Genomic DNA, 18403 nt, shown 5'->3' on the forward strand with positions numbered 1-18403 from the left:
AGTCTGCACCTTCCTGTAGAAAATCTGCATCTTCCTGTAGAAAATCTGCGTCTTCCTGTAGAAGACTCAAGCTGTGATAAAATTGCACATACCTTGGAGAAAATGAGTATTCTTGGAGGAGGTGCTGGTGAGGTCTCCTGACAGCATGATAAGGACCCTTAGCTTTGAGTTGAGAGGCTTCCTCTCCTCCATAGAACACCTGCAACCTGCATGCAACTTTACATTATGAATTTGTTGACCTTGTTTTTTCTTATTATTCTTTCTTCTTCTTTTTTTCTTTTTTTTTTTTCTTTTTTTTTTCTTTTTTTGAAAGATAACAGGGGCGCCTCAAGATGTAATTTTCAATTTCACTGAATAGGTTTCCAGAAGATGGGCTGAATGCAATAACCAACGCGCGCGCGATAGGGAATGCGTTCTGCTAGGTTTTCGACCAACTGTCGCCGCCATGGCTGCTCCAGGGGGTGCGGAGCCCTCTCCCACCCCTCCGATTTCGCCTGCAGAAGCCTTCAAGAAGATCCTTACGCAGAGAGGGAAAAAACGAATGCAGCCTGAAGCTCCGAAGTTTATCAAAAAATTAGAAGAAATCCCAGAAATTGCTCTGCCAGAAGACCAGACAATCAAAATCGCCCTTGCCCTGGCTGACAGAGGTTTAGTAGGGCAGTTTATGGGACGATGGCCAACAACCAAATCGACTGATGAATGGGTGCAAAGAAACTGGAGACCCCTGCTCCCAAACAATGTAATCAGCTACCCGATTGGAAGGGGCTACTTCATCTTTGAATTCACTACCAAGGAAGACCGAGATTTGGTGTTCAGAAATGGCCCATATTTCATGGGAAACCAAGGTCTCTTTCTGAATAAATGGACACCCGACTTTGACCCCTCAGTCGATGTCCCAAAGGAGGTCCCTGTTTGGGTTCGGCTCCCCAATCTTCCAATACACTGCTGGAGCTACCAAGCACTGCAAAAGATAGGAAATGGACTGGGAAGATTCATTGACAAAGCTGATAACAAGGGCCAATACACCTGCGCCAGAATATGCGTGGAAGTGGATCTCGAAGCTGGGCTACCGGAAGCTATCAAGTTGACAGTGGGAGATTGGCATCACTACCAGAAGCTAGACTACGAGCAACTCCCATTTAAATGCAGGATCTGCCATGAACATGGCCATTTTCAACGAAACTGCCCTAAAGCACCATCAGGGGATAAAGAGGAAGAAGAAGGATGGAAGGAAATAAAAAAAGGAAAGGTAGTCTCAAAGCCAAACGAGAAGAAGCAGACAGAATCAAAGGGAAATCCCCAGCCCAACGACAAAACCAAACCAGTCTCAAATGAAGGCCCATCCACAGCTGAAAAGGGGGAGGCCTCAGAGAAACATGAAGAAACTGAAGGTCAGCCGAAGGAAAGGAAAGAATCCGAAGAAGAATCAAATCCCCAACTAACCAAGGCAGATCAAGGGGGAAAAGCAGGCGATGACGAACACATTAGTCTTGCCTCCGAATCAGGAGAAGAATCAGAAGAAAGAGAATCTGAATCAGACAGTTCTCAAATCTCTCCTATCAAAACATCCAGGGGCCGAAAATCCAAGAAGAAACAAAGAGAGGAGAAAACCTACATGGATGTTCTCCAAGGTTCCCAGAAAACCCTCAAGGGAATGATGAATACCAGATCCGGGCGCAAGAATAACAAGGCTCCAAAAGGAGCCACTCCCCCCCTCTCCAGTAAATAATGAAATACGTCTCCTGGAATTGCAGAGGATTAGGTAGCAGGCTGAAAGAAGAGGCCCTGAAAGACATTGTAAGGTTGCATATGCCTGTAATCCTTCTCATCCAGGAGACAAAGATGGAGGACTCTCTTCTCCTCCAATCCAGCAAAACATTCTGGCGCAAAGGCCCTGGAAGAGCTGTCAGTGCTAGAGGTGCCTCTGGTGGGATCGCCTCCTTCTGGGACAGCTCCAAATACGACTTGATTCAAGAAGAAAGTGGCCAGCACTGGATTTTCACTCAACTCCTTCACAAAGATTCTGGTCAACAAGTAAGTTTATTTAACCTTTATGCTCCAGTCTTGCCATCGGAGAAAAAAATTTGCTGGGACTCGCTCCAGTCCTTTCTTGTTTTGCACAATCCAGGAAATATCATTATTGCAGGGGATCTGAACGTTACTCTAGCTGCTGAAGAGAAAAAAGGTGGTTCACCTGTAAGGGACCCTGCCAGAGAATGGGTAGAAGACATCATGAACGATTGGGATTTGGAGGACATCAAACCTTCAGCCGGGAAATATACTTGGTCTAATAAAAGACTAGGTCCCAGCCATATAGCAGCTCGCTTGGACAGATTCCTTGTCCAAACCTCCTTCCTCACTAGTGGCCTAATGACCTCATCCAAAATTCTGCCCAACTGCACCTCTGACCACAAAACCATAAGTCTGGAACTCTCCGTGGATAGATTTCTTGGACCCATTCCATTTAGATTTAGCCCGTTATGGATTCAGCAAGAGGGGTTCAATGAGGTGGTTGCTGAAGTCTGGAACCGGAAAATTCAGGGTTCCCCTTTCTTCGTGTGGGAAGAAAAATTGCGGGCTCTTAAGAGAAAGCTCAAGGAATGGGCAAAAGCTTTGAAAACTCCTGCTGCCAATCGAAAAGAGTCTATAGAAAATCTTGCTGCCCTCCAATCCTCAATGGAGAATTCAGATATTACTCAAAGTCTGCTCCAAAAAGAAGTTGAGTTACAAAAAGCCTTTCATAAAGCTAGTAGGGACGAAGAGGAGCATTGGAGACAGAAATCTAGAAACTTATGGTTACAAGCCGGCGACAAAAATACTAGTTTCTTCCACAAACATGCCGAAGCCCAAAAGCAATACAAAAATGTTTCAGAAATCCGATTCCAAGACACAGTGGTTAATGATTTTGAGGGCATAAAGAGAGCAGCATTCTCCTTTTTTAAAGATCTCTATTCAGTTCCTGATTACCAGCCTATAGATCCCCAAGCATATCCGTACAATCTGATCCCCTTCTGTGTGCAAGACCCCGTCAATAATATGCTGACTGCCCCGATCAGCATGGATGAGCTCAAGAAAGCTTTGGATTGCATGGACCCGGATAAAGCGCCAGGGCCTGATGGGTTCACTGCCAGGTTCTTTCAGTCTTGCTGGTCAATTATCAACAAAGACCTTCTGAGAATGGTAAGGAAATCCCAATTTTGTACTAAGATAGGAGGCAGCACCAATTCAGCCTTCCTGGCTTTGCTTCCGAAAGAAAAAGGAGCTTCTGAGTTCAGTAGATTCCGCCCCATTTCGTTGTGTAATACTAGCTATAAACTTATTACCAAAATAATATCCATGCGCCTCAAGAATATATTGCCGAACATCATACCGGAGAACCAAGGAGGCTTCATCAAAGGGAGAAAGATACTGGATAATATTGTACTGGTTCAAGAGGCAGTACATTCAAGTGTCCAGAGAAAAGAGAAAGGAATGGTAATAAAACTAGATCTGGTTAATGCCTTTGACAGGGTGAGGCATGACTTCCTGTTTGCAGTTATGACAAAAATGGGCTTTTCAACAAAATTCACAAATTGGGTGAAAGCCTGCATCGCCTCTCCTTGGATTGCTCCGCTGGTAAATGGAAGATCAACTGAATTTTTTACAGCTTCAAGGGGATTAAGGCAAGGCTGTCCGCTGTCCCTGCTTCTCTATGCCATTCAAGCCTCAGTGTTGAGTTTCCAGCTTGACTACTGTCAGCAAATCCAAATTCTGCCAGGTCTCAGAATGGTGCAAAATGTCAAAGAAATAAACCATGCTCAATTTGCCGACGATACTCTGCTACTAGGTGGAGCGAGTATTATTTCGGCCAATTCTTTCAAAAAGGAACTGGACATCTATAAGGAAGCATCCGGCAGCAAGATTAACTACTCAAAAAGTATAATCTATGGCTGGAATTGCTCAGCTAAAAACCTTGCTGATATAGCTAGGCTTCTTGAAATGAAAATCTGTCAAGACTAGGATTCTTTCAAATATCTTGGGATCCCAATTTTCAGATCCATCCCCAAAGTTTCCCATTGGATGCCCCTTTTGGACAAGCTCAAACTCAGAATTAATGCCTGGGGAGCCTCCTGGCTGAACACTGCTGGGAAAATTATCCTTATAAAATCTGTCTTAACAAGCATGCCTCTGTTTCAGCATTCCATTCTCCTCGCCCCCAAAACCTTTCTCAGTAAAATGGATGGTATGCTGAGAAGATTTCTGTGGGAAGGGGGAAAAAACAACGAAAGAAGGCTTCATTTAGTAAATTGGGATACCATTAAGAAACCTTTCATAGAAGGAGGTCTGCAAATTAGAGACTCGGCTGCCCAAAATCTCGCTCTTGGCTCAAAAATATTGTGGAATATTGTGGCAGGAAAAATAAGCTGGAGCAAGAAAGTGCTGTGGAAGAAATCCTTTCAAGGTCAACGATTGAGATGTCTTGATCTTCCTCCAAAAAATTCCAAAGGCTCCCCAATATCCAAACTTTGTATCGCTGCTCTGGACAACTTCAGCCTCAACCTCTATTGGATCCCAGGTAATGGGAAAAAAATAAGAATTTGGAATGATCAGATTCTTGGAGACCAGCCTCTTCATCATATAAAAGGCCTGGCAAATATTAAGCTATGGTTGCATTCCAACAACAAGGAAACTCTATGGGACATAACCAACTGGACGGAGGATGCTGAAAGAAGATGGGACAGCTGGAATCTCGGGGAGGTACCACACCATTTGCAATCTGAAGCTTCTTTACTGTTAGACAATCTGCAAGGGAAATCACCATTATCAGCAACAGCCAAGGATAAAAGAGGGTGGGGCTCCCATACTGGCTCCTACTCGGTAGCTGAAGGATACAAAAGTTTAATTGCTGTCCCGAATGTCCCTCCAGACCCAACGCAATGGAAATTCATATGGAACTTTCCTTCTCTCCCTAAAATAGACTTTTTCTGCTGGACACTTGCTCATAATAGTATTCTCACAGGAGACAATCTGAGAAAACGGGGAATGGAAGGGCCCTCCAGATGTCCATTATGTATATCAGAGGAAGAAACAGCTGATCACCTGTTGCTGCTGTGCCCCTTTGCCAAGGCAGTCTGGAAAGGGGTCCTGAGTTCAAGGGCGGACAAGATTGAGCTACCAAGAAGTGTGCCATCCCTGTTCTACGAGTGGGCCAAGCTTCCTCCAATCTGCACCAACAATAAAAACCTCCTTAGGACTGCTTGGATGTGGACCCCTAAATACATATGTTGGAAATTATGGCTGGAAAGGAACAACAGAATCTTCAGAGGAGAAATCTGCACTGTAAACAATGTTATATCCAAAATTAAAGCTTTATTGGGAGAGACTTTGGAAGCTAAGCCAACCCTAAGGAATGAAGTAAAGCTGGACAATGAGGAGGAGCTGTGGCTAAAAGAAATCGTTCCAAATAATCAACCCATCCCTACTATTCCAACCACTTGCCATGCTAAGTGGGAAATCCGTATGGAAGAACAGGAATTTCTAAAGTGGAGATCGGCACTAGATGACCATTGTCTTTTCTTCGACGGGGCCTCTAAAGGCAATCCAGGAGCTGCGGGTGGAGGTGGAGTGCTGCTGAAACCCGATGGGTCTACTTTACTCAAGTACCATTGGGGTCTGGGAATCGAATCAAATAATAGAGCTGAGGCTCTAGCTTTGTGGCAGGGGCTGACTCTGGCTCTAAAACGGAACATTCAAACATTGACGGTCTTCGGAGACTCTCGGCTCATCATTCAAGCAATGAATTCTCCTTCGAATCAGTGGCAGATTCATTTAGGCCGAATTCTAAAGAAAATAAGACCCATGCTGGCTAAGTTTCAGAAAATCTCCTTCTACCACATTATGAGGCAGCTTAATTCTCAAGCTGATTTTGAAGCCAACCTTGGAGCTGCCAGAAGCCAAAGAACCCTATCAGTCAATTTGGAAGATTCTCTCTGCTTCATCCCATAATCGGATTAACCAGTAATTCTGTTTTAACACAGAAAACCCAGAAATTTGCTTGCTGGAAATGGTGTTTCAGCAACACAGTTATTTTATCAGTTGCTGAAACTGGTGTTTCAGCAACGCCGCTCGTGGTGTTTCAGCAACGCAAAATTTTGACGTCAGGCTCTGTACATTCAATCGGACAGCTGCCCATTTCGCACGGCTCTTTCTGCTCCAGGGGAAATTGCTTTGACAAAATACTCAAGCTGATTTTGAAGCCAACCTTGGAGCTGCCAGAAGCCAAAGAACCCTATCAGTCAATTTGGAAGATTCTCTCTGCATCATCCCATAATCGGATTAACCAGTAATTCTGTTTTAACACAGAAAACCCAGAAATTTGCTTGCTGGAAATGGTGTTTCAGCAACACAGTTATTTTATCAGTTGCTGAAACTGGTGTTTCAGCAACGCCGATCGTGGTGTTTCAGCAATGCAAAATTTTGACGTCAGGCTCTGTACATTCAATCGGACAGCTGCCCATTTCGCACGGCTCTTTCTGCTCCAGGGGAAATTGCTTTGACAAAAATCAAGGCGTTGGAAGGTTAGAATGAAGACTAGAGATGGAAAACGATTTTCATACTCCCAAGTGGAAATAGCTCATATCCGATTAGCTTCTCTGGCAACAGAGTTAGAGGAAGGCTCCAGAAAGGCATACTCAGGTTGTCAGAATCAGCTGGTAACATCAAGGTAAAGAACCATCCGGCAGAGATACAGCGTTGCTTCTCCAAAAGACGACCCTGAATCAAAGATTGATCATGGATTCGTGGACCTCATGAACTCAGAGAGAAATGAAATTGAGAAACTCAATCCAAGGTAAATGCAAGCGGCAGCTGTTTTGCCGCCTTTTAAATAAAAATCTAACCGTTAAAGTCAAAAAAAAAACAGGGGCGCCTCAATGAGGTTTTCACCCTTGCCATATGCCTTAAGCGCCTCAGAGAGGTTTTCACTCAAGGATCTTTTTCCAATCTCTTTTTTTTTTTTTTTTTTTTTTGAAAGACAATAGGGGCGCCTCAATGAGGTTTTCACCCCTACCACCTGCCTTGGGCGCCTCGGAGAGGTTTTCACCCAAGGATCTTTATTAATTATTTTTTCTTTTTCTTTTTTTAGATCTTTCAGGGTATTCCCAAAGGAGAGGCAGAACCCTTCTCTATGACCAGTACTGATTTCTCCATAGTTTTGATGAACTCTTGTCTTGAGAGAGGCTTCCTGTAGATCTTCAATCGATGCCCATTGACAAGCATGGGGATGGCTTCCTCATCAATGGTCCGAATAAGAACAGATCCATTGTCATGACATTTTTCCACTGCATACGGTCCTAGCCATCTGGTTCTCAGCTTCCCCTTGAAATCTTTGTATCTGGAGTCATACAATAAAGCCCAATCTCCCGGCTGAAATTGCTTGTCATGGAGATGTTGGTCATGCCACACCTTTCTCTAAAGTTGAACCACTTCTGAGTGAAGGAGGGCCTGCATTTGGTGCTCATCGAGTCCATTCAGCTGCAATAACCTTTCTTGTTGTGCATGGCTGAGATCTAGATCTAGCTGAGCTGCCATCCTCAAAGTGTTGTATTCAAACTCAATGGACAGCAAAGCTTTCTTCCCATAAACCAGCTCATAAGGTGTGAAGCCGGTGGTGGTCTTCCAGGTGGTGTTGTAAGCCCATGTGGCCTCAAGCAAGCGATCTGCCCAGTCCCTTCTGCTGCTGCTCACCACCTTAGTCAAGATCCCTTCTAATGCTCTATTGGTGACTTCCACCTGCCCATTTGCTTGAGGGTGATAGGGGGTGGAAGTCCTATGCTTGATCTTGTGGTGAGCTAGTAGGTCTTCAACCAGGTTGGATGTGAACTGGCTCCCTTGATCGGTGACTAGCTCTCTTGGGTAGCCAAACTTGTAGAAGATGTTTTCTCTTAATAACTCGGCCACCTTTTCTTTTGTTGCTGCTTTGATTGCTTTAGTCTCTGCCCACTTTGTCAGGTAGTCAGTACACACAATGATGTAAGACCTTTGCCTCGAAGGAGGGTTGATTGGACCCACAAGGTCCATGCCCCACTTCTCAAATGGCTCAAGAGTCACTTGAGGTTGGAGAGGCATCTCATCCCTTTGAGTCAGTTTCCCCATTCTTTGGCATTGGTCACATTGGCTGATATATCTTATGACATCTTGATGAAGTGTGGGCCAATAGTAGCCTGCCTGGAGGATCTTGAAGGCAATCCTCTTTGCTGCAAAATGTCCTCCACAAGGCCCATCATGACAGGTGAGGAGGATATCAAGGACTTCCTCCTCCCTTACACAACGCCTTAAGATCTTATCAGGGCCAAGCTTGAACAGATTGCCCCCGATCCAAGTAAATGAGGCACTTTTTCTGATGATTCTGCTCTTCTCTCTTGAAGATAGGTGCGGAGGGAACTGTGCTGAAACAAGGTAGTTTGCTATATCAGCAAACCATGGAGAGAGTGCTGAGATAGCAAATAGATGTTCATCAGGCATCTGGTCATCCACTGTTCCATCCTCATCTGCAGACAAATCCAATCTAGATAAAAAGTCAGCAACAACATTTTCTTTACCTGGTTTGTTAACAATGGTCAAATCAAACTGCTGCAACAAAAGTAACCATCTAATAATACGAGCATTCACATCTGGTTTATTCATTAAATATCTAATTGCAGCATGGCCAGTATGTACAAATGTTTGATAGCCAGTGATATAATGTCGGAACTTGTTTAGTGCATGGACCACAGCCAAAAACTCTTTCTCAGTTACAGTGTAATTCAGTTCAGCTTTGGACAAGTTTTTACTAACAAAGTAAATGGCATATGGAAGTTTTTGTTCAACTTGTCCTAAAGCTGCACCTATGGCTTTGTTCGAGGCATCAGTGTGGATGTGGAAAGGTAGGGCCCAGTTTGGACCTCTCAAGATTGGGGCTGACACCAACTTGTCCTTTAATTCATTCAAAGCCCTCTGACAATCATCAGTCCACTTAAACTCCACATCTTTTGCCAATAGGCCAAACAATGGCGAGGCTAGCTTGCTGAAGTCCTTAATGAATCTCCTGTAATACCCTGCTAATCCTAAGAAACTCCGAACATCCCTTACCTTTTGAGGAGGTGGAACCTTCTTGATGAGAGCAATTTTGTTAGGATCCACCTATAACCCTTGGCAAGAAATGGTATGGCCTAACACGGTCCCTTCAGTCATCAGGAATTCACATTTTTCAGGACTAAGGGACAGGTTCATTTCAATGCATTTGGTTAGGACTTTTCCCAGATTGGACAATGCTTCCTGGAAATTGGCCCCATAAGGAGTGAAGTCATCCATATAGATTTCCACTGCATCATGGACCAGCTCCGAGAAGATGCTCAAGACAGCTCTCTGGAAGGTAGCAGGAGCATTGCATAGCCCAAAGGGAAGAACTCGGTAGGCAAAGGTACCCCAAGGACAAGTGAAGGTGGTCTTATCTTGGTCTTGCGGGCTGATTTGAATCTGGTTGTACCTGCTAAACCCATCCAGGAAAGAGAAGAACTTCTTTCCTGCCAGTCCATCCAACACTTGATCTATGAAAGGTAGAGGGAAATGGTCTTTCTTGGTAGCTTTGTTCAGTTCTCAGTAGTCCACACAGATTCTCCACTTCCCATTCTTCTTGGGAACCAACACCAAAGGGGACACCCATTCACTATCTGAGATGGGGTAAATGAATCCGACATCCAACAGTTTTTGCAATTCTTCCTTGACAATGTCCTTAAGGGCTGGATTCATTCTCCTCTGAGGTTGCCTAACCGGTTTACAACCCTCTTTGATGTATATGCGATGGGTACAGACCGAGGGATGGACTCCTTTCATCTCCTTATAGCTCCAAGCAAAAGCATCTAGGTGACTGGCCAACAGGCTACACAGCTCCTTTTCCTGCGAAGGAGATAGGGAGGAGCTGATCTTTAACGTTCTCTCAGGGCCGAACTCCACATTTTTTACTCTGGGAGTGACAGGGTTGGTCGTACAAAGATCCACTAAGGTGCTGGCTTGGGCATCCTCCACCAATTTTTCTAAGGATAGTAAACTAGAAGGTGGATTCTGGATCAAGGTCTCAATCAAGTCATCCTCAGTTGGGGGGTCTCTTCTGGTGGTATCTAGGGTGCACAAAGGTGCTGAGTACACTTCATCCTCTTCTCCTTCCTCCAACCAAAGTGGTAAGTCATGCTCTAAGGAAGGTTGGGCAGGAGGATATAGGACTAGCTGCTTGGACATAGGACCATTTTTTATGGTCATATTTCCTGCACGACAACTTATGTAAGCATCTGCAGTGGCTAACCAAGGCCTTCCCAAAATAAGAGGATATCCGGTAAGCTTTGCCTTGGGTTGCAGAACCAAGAAATCTGCAGGGTATTCCCAAGAGTCGACAGAGACCAAGACATCCTCCACAATCCCTTCGGGAGTCACAGTGGAGCGATCTACAAGTTGCAGAACTATCGAGGTCTTCCTCAAGGAACCCTGAAGATTGAGTTTGAGCATGGTATCCCTGGTCATCACATTAATGGCAGCCCCCAAATCAATCAAAGTGTGGGGTATGATGATGCCATTGATGTGGACATCTACTACAGGACTCCCAGGATCTAGATACTTTGGGCAGATGACTTGTCCTAACATAAGGTCAGACAGTTGTCCTAAGACATTGATGGTTGAAGCATCTCTCTTTCGCCTGCCTGGGTGTTTAAAACACTTTTCCTTAACCAGTTTGTTGTATATTGGCACATCCTTGATGGCTTGGAGAAGTGGTATTTTCACACACAACTGCTTAAGCTCACCCAGGAGCTCATCCTCCTCTGGGTTGGGTTGTGTGGTGGCTGTTAGTCTCTCAGGAAAGGGTGGAATAGCCTTTGGTTCACTTTCCTGTTTATCTTCCTCATCCTCTGGGGGAGGAGGTTGGCGATCTGGAAGAGTCTTGCCAGATCGAAGATTGATCTCCTGGATCTCCACAGCATAAGTAGGGCATGATGTTTCCCCAGTGTATACCAGCTGGGCCTGTCTATTGTTGGGGTTTGGGTTTGGTTGAGCAGGTATTTGAGGTTGCCTTGGAGGAGCAGGAGGTAATGGTCCGGTGAAACTTCAGCAGCAGCAGCTTGAAGGTGCAGATCTGAGCGTGGAAATGAACTCCTGTAGCATGCATCCGGCCAAAGGACACCTGCACAAGGAAAACAACCAAAAAATCATCAGCCAAGCCCTCATGCAACCAAAGAAACCAGTGCATGCAGCAATGACTAGCCTCAGCACCTCACAGCAGCCATTTGACTTCAGGTACGTGACTGAAACTCGTTCTTCTATTGCACAAATCTAATTTAAAAACTGCATGAATAAATGTAATGGTGGAATTGAGCCACGAATATAGCAGGATTAAGCCGATAATTCCTTGTCCAATTCTCTATCAATCAGCCAAGAATCATGCAACGTATGTGTTAGACAACTCATGTGAAATTTGAAAAAACACAGACAGTTGTGGATATTTTAAACTCCAGTGCAACTAATGGTAAGGGATTACAGGCAGATGGCACTACAGTGGACCAACAGTTTGCATGAGCAGCGCACGTCTCTGCCACCTCACCACAAATCACACAGTAATTAAAGGAATGCTCGGCTGAAGACTCACGTTAACTGCTGATTCATTTACACTTGCAAACCTCTTCAGCTGAATCCTCTGCCTCTGAATTCTGTTAAACTGACTTCCTTCACCATGTTTTTCAGCTTGTTAAAAATTCTCCCGCATACCAAGATCATTTAAAGGCACAGAGACACCCTACAGGCGTTTCTACAGGAAGTCTTCTACAGGAAATGCAGAAAACAACCATGCAAAAAGAAAACCTAAAATTTTCGGCGAATTTCAAGCTCCAAACAAGGTAGGAGTGGGGAAGCTTCGTTGTGCATGATTTGTTGGTGTAAAATGGTGAATTGAAAATGGAATTAAATTTTAAAAATGAGAGGAAAAGTCTGCCTGCACATTGAAAAAATGTGAAAAGTCTGCTTGCATATTTTCTGAGTTCTACACAGTACTTTTTTCCTCTACATTCGAAGCCTGGCTTCTTCCTTCTCACCTTCTTCTGACAAGAGAGATGCAACCATAGGAACTAGGCTTGTGTGAAAGAATGAATTTGCAAGACTGACCACTTTCTAGAAGGAAAAAAACTATGTTATTTGGTCTCTGTTTTGTCAAAAAAAAAAAAATTGATTTCTTTTCAAAAACTAAGTAGCAAATTCAGGTTGGAAAAGTTTGAAGAGAGAAAAAACTGGAAGTTGTTGTTGTGAAAAACATGAAAATTCCAGGAGCAATAACAAGTTTACAAGAGGGGCAATGAGCTATCTTTTAGAAGAAAACACAGATTTTTGCAAAATTCTTGGCTTCAAGAGAAGAAGAAAACAAATAGTTTTATTTGTTGCATGTTTATGCAAAAGCAGCGATGCAATTCTAGGGAAGAATCAGGCCTGGAGAATGTGAAAAAACCAATGATGAGGGAGCACAAATCATTCAAGCAGAGGGCAAAACAAAGGCAGAACAGAGAAAAAAAAAGGCTATAGTAGAGAAGGCATAAGCTAAACAAGATGAGAAGAAAGCCAAAACAGAGCATGAGGAAGCAAGCTAACAGAGGCAGAAAAGACCAAAGAAGAGGAAAAAAGGAGGAAGAGACACACCATGAGATATCAGTGACAGTAGATCGAAACAGTTTCTACAGGAAGCCAGAAAACGGACACTACAAGACTTTCTATAGGAAGTTTGGGGAAGGGGTAGCAGAAGGAGAAATTGGCCAAGATTTTAGCTAGGGAGGCAACACCTGTGCTGGCCACCCTAAGCACATCCATCCCCTCCATGAACACTCATTTTTTTCAGGGTTCGGACACAATTTAGTCATGGTTCAACCTTCTACAGGAAGCTACAGGACTTTCTACAGGAAGTTCTGTATTTTTACCAGAAACATCCTGTAGAAGCCTTTGGGCAGGCCAGAATCAATTATGGAGAGGGATTTGAAGCTTGAAGTTTGTTGAGGAGGCATGCAACCACTCTTTTCTTGCATCCTCCACTGGTTTCATCTCCTTTCACCACCATTGCCACCATCAGATTGAATATACTTGCACAATCATACCAAAGCTGAGAATTCTCTAGGAAAAGGAGCAAGTAGTGGGAAGAAGCAAAGAGAAAAGCATGGTTTCATGACAGAGAAGAGGACATCACTTCAGAAGCTTGGCATGACAAGGAGGCCACCAGGGCCATCAAAGATGAGGAGATAGATTGGTTGCTCAGAGGATGAGCAACACTTTCAGTAGGGGGGTGATGATGAGCCCCAAAAATGGATGATTACTGGGGCTCATTCAACCTCATAATTCGACTTAATCCACCATTCTCATTAGTTTATTGCATGTTTTTGATTATATTTATGCTAATAGAGTGATTGGGTTAGTCATTATGCCAACAAGTCTAATGCGTGCTTTGTGTAGCCTTTTTGGTCAACTTGGAGACAAAATTGAAGGTTTTAATGAGCACTTGGCAGCCAAATTCGTGGGAGAACAAGGGAGAGGATTTGTAGGAAGGTGTCCCCTTCATTTATGGGCCCTTACCTTGAATTCTCCACCATCAGCTCGGAGTTCAAGGGCCACCAAATCAATTATCACAAGGGCAGCCAAGCAAGTCAAGTAGGACTGCTGTTAACTACAAGTTTTGGGCAGCCGAGTCCCTAAAGTTTAGGAGGACTGTTGGGGTCCTCAATTTGTATAAATAAGAAGGCTTAGGGCCTCATTTTGGTTAGCTAGTGGTTAGTCATTTTGTAGCCAATGGTTAGTCATTTTGTAGGCAGAAGTTAGCTAGTCTGTAGTTCGATTTTTAGGCAGTAGATTAGCTTTGCTTTCAGCACATTTTCAAGTTTCCCTTGTGGACAGTTTTGATGTAACTCTTCTTTTCTTGCTCAATAAAGATGAATCCAGCTTTGCACCAGCTCTAAATCTCTCTTAGGAGGCTATAGCTCTTGGGGTTGGGCCCATCTCAAGCACCCAATACCTCCTTTGATTATCTTTATGTGTTTTTGCTGCATTCTTAGAATAAAATCTGCTATTTAGATCTAAATCTTGTTTTGTTATTTAGTTTGTTTTTTTGATGAGTAAAATAGCTTTTCATGCTCAGATTTAGTTGATAGGTTGTTAACAGAAAAAGCTTCAAGAAAAGGGCCAACAAACATCTGTGGTTTCACCTCTCCCTCAGTGGGATCAGGAGCTGTGACTAGGATGACTTTGCTGCCCACAAAAACACTGACTTTGCTTTGCCATGAAATCATTAGTGTTTGGTTTTCATTTGCAGAAGTTGGTTAAATGTTCAGATCTTTGAATGCTTCATTGCATAGCTAAAATACATGGTTTACTTGCAAATAAAGTTGTTGTCCATTCTCGTTTCTGTTAGCTAGATCATATTAGGGTAGCATAATTCATAATGTAAAGTTGCATGCAGGTTGCAGGTGTTCTATGGAGGAGAGGAAGCCTCTCAACTCAAAGCTAAGGGTCCTTATCATGTTGTCAGGAGACCTCACCAGCACCTCCTCCAAGAATACTCATTTTCTCCAAGGTATGTGCAATTTTATCACAGCTTGAGTCTTCTACAGGAAGACGCAGATTTTCTACAGGAAGATGCAGATTTTCTACAGGAAGGTGCAGACTCTCTACAGGAAACGCAAACTTTCTACAGGAAGCTCTGTATTTCTATAGGAAACTTCCTGTAGAAGTTCAGGACGGCCCAGAATCCATTTTTTGAGGAGATCTAACGACTAAGGATCGGTTTGGACGCATGCAAGCTATTGTTATCTCCCTTGCACATTGTTGTCACCTCGTCCTGCCATCCTTGTCGACATGCAACGAAGTTACCTGCACCAGCAAAGCAGATCGATGAGTTCTCAAGAAAAAAGCAATTTTTTAAAATGAAAAAACTCTGAGATCTCATACCATATCCATCTCAGTCATCCAGAAGCCCTGGGAGCGTGATCAGGAGGCCAGATCCTTCGTCGTGCAGCATGCACCCAAGGAGGAAGAACTGTTACAAGACATCCCGCGGGAGTCTTGTAACAGTTAAGCCCGCTAGAGTGTATACTATTCACAACGCTGGCCATATGCAATGAACGCGGACGCATGCAGCCAAGCATCAACTCCATCGTCGGCAGCCTGTAAACGTGAACCTCCGGGCCTGTGCAAATTCACCAGCAGCAGATAGATCCATTCATCATCGTCCAAAACCTGAAAAATCGTGTTGCAACCGCGCAGGTAAGTGTCTCGACCCTCTCTTCCGTCAGATCGCATGAATTTTACTTTGAATTGTTTGCAAAGTGTAAAGTGAATGGGTTGAGCGGCTGTATGGCCAGTTGACTGGCCACGTCGACCGGTTAATGGTCCAGTCAGATGTTTGGGTGGCAGCCGTGACAAAATGAATGATCAGCACACACGTGAGAACAATCCCCGTCGGAAAAAACGGATTTAGCAGAAGAAACGGCGGCGGATCTGCTGGAGGGATGACGCGGTAGTAAGTGAACTCGCAGACAAATGATGGGACAACGTCATCCAACGATCCGGCGGGGACAGCTCACCCCCGCGCCACGGATTCCGCCGATTCAAATCTTATCGGCTAGATTGGCCGCATGCATTTATCATTCGCCATTTGAACCTTGAGTGAACATTCGGATCCCTCTGCAGTTCGAAACTCCGAGCCTTTGGCTATCAGAACGGCTGAGAAGCACCACCGAGAGCGCAGACCAACTGCAGTCTTCCCCAGGAATCACGCGCTGCTCCTACATGAAAGATGTTTCTACAGGAAGGCGGGTTCCTCACGTAAAAAAGGTGGTAGATAAAAAGGTAACCCTGAACTCCCCATGCAATTGGTTTTTAAAGGTGGCAGGATCATCATCTACAGTCTGGTCGTAGAAAGTTGTTGCAAGTGTTGTCTGCTGTGCATAGACTGTCATTCTACAGGATGTCAGTGAATTAAACTATGTTAAGGTCCTCAGGGATAAGTTTTCTGGATTATTTGCACGACGGAAGTGTAATTCTACGCTCTGTCCCAATAAGCTAAACTTCTTCCGCATTCGCCACCTCTAGCAATAGTTTTTATCATGTCGGGTGGGTTTATTAGACGGGAACCCACTGATTCATCAAAATTAAGGGAAAACCAGGAGGTGGTGGAGCTCTTCACACGGGCGCAATGGATGTCCTTTTGTGACAAGTTGCAGGGTTATGACGACGAAGTGGCAGAAGAATTTTTACAAGCTTTGAGGTCGAAATCCAAAACATTAGCCACCATGAACTTCAGGGGCCTAAGCCTCAAGCTCATCCCGCAATATATTAGTCGAATTACTGAACTTCCGATGGGTTTGCCATGGGATAAGGAAGAAAGGAAGTTGAGCCAGCAGGCAAAGAAAGAATTCTTTCCACCTGAGGAGGAATTCACGAAGGACAAAAATGGGGTGCGAAGAACCAACTTGCTGTCACCATGGAATGAAGTTAGCCTGCAAATCATGAAGTATATAACCTGTGAAGGCCGTTTTAGCATCGTATACGTGTATCACTTCAGGTTGCTCACTGAATTGAGACACCAGATTGATCTTCCTGTAGAAAACAAACTGAGCATTCCTTATTTCTTGCTACAGTCTCTAATTGAGTGTGCCACAAAGTTAAAATAAGGCATACCAGATCAGGTAGCCCACCATGGATTGATCAAACTTCTCGTGGAGGATGCGCTTCATTCATATAAGGTTCCCATCTCATGGGAAGCATTCAGAAATTTGACAAGAGATGGAGACATAAGGATGTTGACTGAAGAAACTGGTTCCTCCAGCGGTGAGGAAAAATAAGCAGTGGTCGCGGAAAAGAAAGAAACAGGCCAGAAGACCCCGACCACAGTGCAGAAGAAAGAACAAAGGAGGAAGCACGAGAAAAAGGATGCTGAGGAAAAAGGTGACACACCCATCTTATCAGCAAGAGAGAAAAGTTTGCAGAGCAGAACGGACAAAGCTGAGAAGGTCCACATCAGCACAAGTACCTCATCAGCACCCGCAACCAAACCAAAAAGCAAAACCCATGCAGCAAAGCAAGCCAAGGTGGCGACACCTGTGTCTACAGGAAAGCAGAAACAGGCTTCTACAGGAAGCCCGAAAATAGAAAAAGGGTCTTCTACAGGAAGCCCGAAAATTATTGAAAAAGGGGCTTCTACAGGAAGCCCGAAAATTACCAAAACTGGGTCTTCTACAGGAAGCCTGAAATTGGCTAAAACAGGGTCTTCTACAGGAAGCCCTGGAAAGGAGAAACCCAAGGAGAAGAAGGCGGACATTCTAGCAATGGAGGCAGCAGCTGTACTGGCTGGCCTCAGCACGCCCCCTAAGCCAAAAGAAAAGAGAAAGAGGGAGACCCCCCTATACTCTGAAGTTCAAAGAAGTTCGAGAATAAAGACGGGCAAGCCACAGCCCCCATCCAACAGCCAAGTTACTACAGGGGATGCCCCTACTTCACCCAGTGAGAGGTCCCCCTCGAAGATATCGGTCACCTACGAGAAGGGGAGCCCAAAAGCAAATACTTGGAAAAGAAGGATAGACCAATCGGCTTCAAAATCCCGGCTCAAGGTCAAGGAAACAGAGAAGAGGGAAGGAGCGGCACCCTCATCGCCACCAAGGGCAGAACAGGCAGAGCCACCAAGAGTAGGGAAGAAAGAGCGTATTCCGGAGCCTAGTTCTCGGCCAAGGACAAGGAGCTGGGGCAAAATTTCTCAAGGATGAGCAAATATTTTAGCTAGGGGGTGATGATGAGCCCCAATTTTTGGTAACAATTTGGGCTCATTTGGCCTACTGACCTTGCTCAACCCTTCATCTTTTATCACTTATGCATTCATTTCTTGGTATATTCGTGTTATTTGTAGGAAGAAGGGCAGGCATTATATCTATGTGGCTAATACATGATGATTTCAGGTTTTTTGGCATTAAAGGGAGCAAAGACCACGCAGAAGGAGACAAGGAGACAGCAAAGGTGGCATTGCAGGTTTATAGGGAGGTTGTCTACAGCCTTAAATGACCTCCCTCGTGATCTCCACCCTAACTCCGAGCTCCAACAGCTTTCCCCACCGAGCTTAGAGGCAGCCAACAGATTCTACAGGAACAGCAGTCTACAACAGTTTACTTTTAGTTGGACAGCCGAGCTCCATTAATTGAGGAAGCCAGCTTGATCCTCATCATGTATAAATATTAAGGTCGTGGCCTTTGATAGGAGTTTTTTTGAACTTTTGAACTACTGTTGCAATTTCTAAGCACGAGATACAGCTCGGCTTTTGATTTTATTAAGCCAGTTTTGGCATGACATTAGACTCATGATTATTCAATAAAGGCAGGCAGCTTTG

General features: G+C 44.4%; 1 protein-coding gene across 1 annotated transcript; it reads left to right on the forward strand.

The window, feature by feature from the left end:
- The first annotated feature begins 2370 nt into the window (after window positions 1-2370).
- Window positions 2371-5985, forward strand: LOC149227918 (uncharacterized). The gene is made up of 3 exons (XM_089380620.1): window positions 2371-3131; window positions 3510-3916; window positions 4556-5985. The coding sequence occupies exons 1-3, from the start codon at window positions 2371-2373 to the stop codon at window positions 5983-5985; spliced, it is 2598 nt and encodes an 865-aa protein (XP_089236746.1).
- Window positions 5986-18403: the final 12418 nt, after the last annotated feature.

This window comes from Pinus tabuliformis, chromosome J, assembly GCF_031772625.1.
Source record: "Pinus tabuliformis cultivar Carrire ecotype Pingquan chromosome J, CPIR1, whole genome shotgun sequence".
NCBI classification, from domain to species: domain Eukaryota; kingdom Viridiplantae; phylum Streptophyta; class Pinopsida; order Pinales; family Pinaceae; genus Pinus; species Pinus tabuliformis.